We start from the raw sequence: 6078 nt of genomic DNA, 5'->3' as shown, positions 1-6078 counted from the left end.
CACACACATTTGGCGGAGCCCTATTCCTCCAAACCATGAGCTTCCATGTAATCTCGGCACTGGTCTCTTCATTTAGGTTAACTTCTTGAAGGCCACCCTAAAGCTCGACGAACTGGAATGAGGTGAAAGCTTGGCTTGGGCTTATGCATGTCAACATTGACGCTTGGAGCAACTTCACCTCCATCAAAGAATGGTGGCTATCCATGATCGTCACAACGGCAATGTGAGGAAGGGGCATGACATCACTCTTTATGCTAGTCTCGGGGGAAATTTGAAAATATACCGTAGAACTATTGTTGTACGGTTCCGGGGGTCAAAAAAAAATTGAAATGAGAGAACCACAAGAGTTTTTAGGAGTGTTTCGTCTATGTCAACTATAATTGCTATTAAAATAAAATCGGAGGCCAAATAGTGGAGGTTTGCGGGGGATACACATTTGAGATACTTGATGCCGTGAAAATAGAATGATTGCAAACTTTTCTTAATCGATTTGGCAGATGATCCTGACCTACATCAGGTATACTAGGAACCGAAAGGTCACTTACAAAGAGATAAAGATTAGAGTTAATTACTGGAATTTTTTGGGGCTATTGTTGCTCACGACGGTGAGAACACCTCAAGGGTGTAAACGAGGCTTAAAGAGACCGAAGACATGGAAGCTATCGGCCCACACAACGTGAAGGTATCTCACTTTGCCGAAGACCAAAACAAAACAAAGCCTTCTCTGAGCTGAATGTTAACATGTCATTTCTAAAACATCGCATAAAAGGTTTAGTATTTTTTTTAAGTTAGCATGTCATTTCTCATTTGCCTGGTTATTATAAACAGTTGTTCCAGGCAGGTTTTGCACCCTGGAAATTAATTTTTAAAAGCCTGATTCTCCGAACATTTTCACCCCGATCAGTTCAAGTACTTACAGAAGAGTTCTACAAAAAGGTACTTACAGAAGAGCTCATCATATAAGCGAGAGTATTGCACCCGATGACGACAACTGTATTATCCACCTCCGATATCCAGAAAGGTGTCTCGGTGAGGTTCAACCATGCATTTCGGTACCTCATAGTGCGATTGGCTGGGAAATAGCACTGCCGCGAAATCGCCTTGGTATTCATCGTGGCCGTGCCATTAGCCAAGGAGATCTTAGCCACCTCGACATCCCACCAGAGAGGCTTCTTGACACCTTCCACGGTCGTGCAGTTCAGCTTAAAGCCGTTGTGCAACGCGCACTGCTCGCGGATACCGAACGGGAACGGGATGTCGACGTCACCGCACTTCGCCGGGCAGCCGGGACGATGGCCTGCCGGTACAACGGCCGTGGCCACCACCCAAATCCCTAAAAGGCTGAGGAAAATATAGCCAGAAAGAAGAAACCCCAGCTTCGTCATCGCCGGTGAACGGGTTGGTGTGGACTGTGGACGTATGCTCCTGAGCTCCTAGCTGATGACCATGGTGCTACCGTGGTGCTACAACTAAACAGATGAACACTAACAGTTTCTGAATGAGAGGAAATTTCTGCTGTAGCAGAGGTTGTAAAGACATAGGTAAATAGGAACGAATACTTGACTTTATAGACTTGATTGCAAGTTGTGTAAAGGTCATGTCACCAAACTCACCACCGAGTCTTTATTACCACCCTGTGTGGAGGGCGGTATTTCTTCTGGCGTTGTTTAACCCGGCCAGCCGGTGCCATTGGGTGATTCAGAGGACCGTGTCCAAGGGTGCAGTATAAAAGAGATGGCATTTCCTGTCGTCTTATGGTAGCTTGCAGGCCAACGTATGAAGAGTTTAAAGCGACATCTCTGGGTGAGGTAGCCTGAGTGAGACATGCTGACGGCAAGGTGGCGCCGTTTCAAGCTAATGCTTCATGGGATGGCCAATGCATCCGTCAGAGGAAGAGGAAGACATCGGCCTGACTAGGTCTGCATTTAGACTTTAGACATTGGCTATGTTTAACTGAACCATGTGGATGCTTCCATGATTTGATGCATTCTGTACGATGTCATGAAGCATGCATCTTGATTTTCCCATTGAAAATTGGACTATTAGGTGGAAGCTAATTTTTACTATATTGATAGAAGGAAGCATATATATATATTTAGGCACTAGGGGACATAATGTATTCAAAGTTGAAGTATAACATAAGTACTGATCTGAAAGTGTAATACTCCCTCCGTTCCTAATTTTTTGTCTTTTTAGAGATTTCAATGGACTACCACATACATATGTATATTATTTTAAAGTGTAGATTCACTCATTTTGCTTCGTATGTAGTCACTTGTTGAAATCTCTAGAAAGACAACTATTTAGGAACGGAGGGAGTAGATTCGTATATGTAGATACTAAGAAAGTTCATGTAGTGACCAAGTGGATTTGGAAGCTGTCTCACAACGCACAAGGTCTATGGGCAGACCTGTTGAAGGCCAAATAACTCCCAACCGGGTCCTTTTTCGAATCCAATGTGCGCGGCTCTGCGTTTTGGAATGGGATTCAAGCGTTCAAGCTGGTGTTTGCCTTGGGGGCAAAGTTTGAGGTTCAAAACGGCAAATTCATTCGCTTTTGGTTTGATGTGTGACTGCAGGATGGCGCGACCCGCTCTGGATGTCTCACCAGGAAGTAGGAACTGTATGCCAACTGACCCGACGTTACGGTAGCTTAGGCGCTTAGCTCCTCCCCCTCCGATGATCACTTTTCGTCGAACGTTCTCATCGGCTAAACCAGCGAGTTGGGACTCGCTGGCTGCTAGGCTTGATAGTATTGTGCTCTCCTCGAGTCTCGAGAAGTGACTTCGTCTCGTGGAAGCTCACTGCCTCGCGAAAATTCACTGTCAAATCCCTATAGGCCAAGCTCACGCAAGGCCGACCCGGGACATAGCTTAGGGGCTATGAAACTTGTTTGCCTCTAAAAGTGAAGCACTTCCTTTGGCAGATGTTAAGAGACATTTTTATTACATTACATGTTGTAGTATAAACCAGACCCTTTACTGGTGTCTTGCCGTAATTTTCATGCCCATACAAAAGAGAACCTTTCTGGCTGAGATAGCCTGAGTGTGACATGTTGAAGACACACCTTTGCCTGCAAGGGGAGACTTAAACCATCTAACAAAAATAATGGAAACTATAGTGACCAATGGTTGATGTAATTACTTGGTTCAGCCTTAGAGAAATTGAGCTTTCTTTCTTCTTTTGTTTGAGAGGAGAAATTGACCTTTCTAGGTGCATAATTATACTTGGGAAAATTCCTGCAATCCCACTTTTGCCAAGATGGACTGGTGTTGATGAGTGCCGCTTCAAATTAAAATCCTGGTATCACCCCTCGCCATCCTATGAGCATCTTTGAAAGACCGAGCCGATGTGTCTTAAGATTGACAACAGTTGCCTCGGTATATTGAGAGCAACGTCGTCTCCCAATAGGCACTAAAGGAATATTCCGCCTTAATAAAACACACAAATGTCAAACATGGAATTTGATCCTTGGTGGACTGAGGGTCCAACCACCCTCATAACCATCCAACTATAGATTGGTTCTTAGTACTCTCCACACACACAAAAAGAGTTGATTCTCAGTGCGTTTTTTTTTGCTTCTGTATGTCCCACCAAACCTATTTGCATGAGTCTAAGGCCCTGTTTGGTTCATAAGTCCTAGGACTTTTTTTAGTCTCAAAGTTCCAAGTTCCTAAAAAGTCCCTACCTGTTTGGTTCCTGGGACTTATAAGTCCCTATAAGACCATATTAGAACTATAAGTCCCTATAAGACTCTCCTTAAGAGTCTTATTTCATAAGTCCCAAATGCCCATTTAAGTCCCTATAAGTCCCTCCTGTTTGGTTTAGATGGGACTTATAGGGACTTTTTTAAGTCCATAAACCAATAAGTCCCAGGAAACAAACACCCTCTAATTCTTCCAACGCCTATTTGCTTCATGTCTTTCCTTATTTGTCAAAGAGAAAAATTCACTACACGTCCTCATACTCATCGCGTTGGCCACATTTCTCCTCGTACTTGCAAATACCCAAAATACAGTCCTACAACTTGTCTCAGGTGGTCGTCTACGGTCCAAAATACTATTTCCTCTACGTATCTGCTGACTTGGCAGTTGACTGGCGTGTCCACGCGGGCTTTGACCGCAATCTCATCACCAGACGCCCCGGGCACGGGGATTCCAGGGAATACGAGGTTTTTTTGCAAAAACGATGGGCAATAAAACATCAGCCACCTGGTCGAACCGATCCATCCACCTGGTCGGACCCGACCAGACCGAGTCGCTTGCTCCCCTCCCCTGCTCCGCTCCCGCCCCTGTTCGTCGTCGCTGCCGAGGTGCGACCTCGACCACGCCGGGTGTGGCGGTGTGTGGCGACGCCCGCCATGAGCTCGTCGTCGGACGTCGAGCCGCCGCCGTCTGCTCCGTTTGGTAGGGGCCTGCATGACGTTCCTCTCGCTCCCTCCCGTCGTGAGGATCATGCCGAGCCGCTGCTGTATGGTACGTCGCCGTCGTCAGCACCTTCTCTGTCCGATCTGTCCGTTTTAGCTCCGGGAAAGAGTGTGCGCCCTACTCAATTGCGCATACGGGGTAGGGTTTAGGGTTCTTGGCCCTCTTTTTTGTCACGGGTTTAGGGGTGCGCCTATAGGGTTTTAGCCGTGGATGGTGAAGTTAGTGGCAGATCCAAATTAGGGTTTCGTGAGGCCTTTCGATAGGTTATTTGTAGATGAAATATGGTTGTACAGAGGTAATTAAGGTTTTGATTGCTCGAATTGTTAGGCAAAGGGGATGCTCTGTTTTTTTGGCTGTCAATGTTAGCTTAAATTAGGTTACATGCGTCGACCATATGTTGTTTTGTTAATGAGATGACTATTTGTTTGCCATATCCACCAAAAGAACAAGCTTTTGGACGTGAAAGATCATACATTTGTTTACTTGATATGCCATGAATGCCATCATTTTGTTCTGGAAATGTCTGAACTTTCAGTTATCTATTTCTAAACCTGTATCTGATACATTTGTCTACATTATTTCTGAACCTGTATGAAAATTGACATTTTGGTTAGATTGGTGCATTTACACTGAGCTATTAGTAGTAAAGATGCTTTCAAATAGCATGGTTGGCTCATGTCTTCAAGTGGCTGAATATTTTTTGTCTGAACATTGACAGTTTTGTTATTACTGACTGAACATTTTTTTTGTCTGAACATTGACAGTTGTGTTAGACTAGTGCAGTTACATTGTGTCAATTTCCTAGATCAGATGATCTCAGATAGCATTGTTGTGTCATTGTGCAGTTGCGTTGTCTCTTCATCTCTGTTATTACTATCTATTGTTGCATTGTGCAGTTGCATTGTCTTCATCTCTGTTATTACTGTCTGTCTGAAGATTTTGACATTTCATTTGTTTTGCAGGCCCCTAAGCAACCACTTCTCTGTTGAGGTCATACATGGTGGCTATTTCCTATGTGCAGGCAAGCATAGGGGTTATCACAAGGGCCACTCCATTTGGTATGCAACTGTGATATAGATAATTGGACACCTACAGTTGTTGCTAGTCTGGTGGAGGAAATTGGGTATGAGTTTGAGGGCAGGATAAGGGCTTACTTGTGTGTTCCTGGACTGACAGTCTATAAGAATGGCTTAAGAGAAATTAAGTTAGGGGACAACACAATGATAGAGAACATGATCGGTATCTTCTTCCATCATGAAAGTCGGTAAGCAATCTAGTCGGCAATAGGGAAATCAGGAACTCAAACTAATAGCTTCCTTGGTCTCTAAACAGAGCACTACACTAGATGAGGGAATCGATGGATGTGCACCTTTTAGGGGAAGAATGCCACAACCCTTCCTTCTGAATGGGAACCATTTCCAACAGATATTTCTTGTTCCAGTTCATTCTGATGATGAGGATCCTCCTTTGGCCAAATCCAGTGGTCTGAGGCCTAAGAAGGAGCAAGTGCAAGAGGAGCAGTCACAGCCAGTGCAGGAGGATCATTCTGACCAAGTGCAAGAGGAAAATGCTGAGCAAGTGCAAGAGGAGCAGGCTGAGCAAGATCAATTGTATTATGCAGAAAGTGAGGAAGAGGCAGAAGAAGAGGAGTA

At 44.6% G+C, this 6078-nt stretch overlaps 1 protein-coding gene across 1 annotated transcript in view; it reads right to left on the bottom strand.

The window, feature by feature from the left end:
• Positions 1 to 1385, bottom strand: part of LOC119310756 (putative wall-associated receptor kinase-like 16) — a 7110-nt gene extending 5725 nt beyond the window's left edge. Inside the window, exon 1 of the mRNA XM_037586389.1 lies at positions 945 to 1385. Within this exon, the coding sequence (XP_037442286.1) occupies positions 945 to 1385 (441 nt within the window). The remainder of the gene's footprint in view (positions 1 to 944) is intronic.
• Positions 1386 to 6078: the final 4693 nt, after the last annotated feature.

Source organism: Triticum dicoccoides, chromosome 5B (assembly GCF_002162155.2).
Source record: "Triticum dicoccoides isolate Atlit2015 ecotype Zavitan chromosome 5B, WEW_v2.0, whole genome shotgun sequence".
Taxonomy (NCBI): domain Eukaryota; kingdom Viridiplantae; phylum Streptophyta; class Magnoliopsida; order Poales; family Poaceae; genus Triticum; species Triticum dicoccoides.
This window is presented reverse-complemented; position numbering and strand designations above follow the sequence as displayed.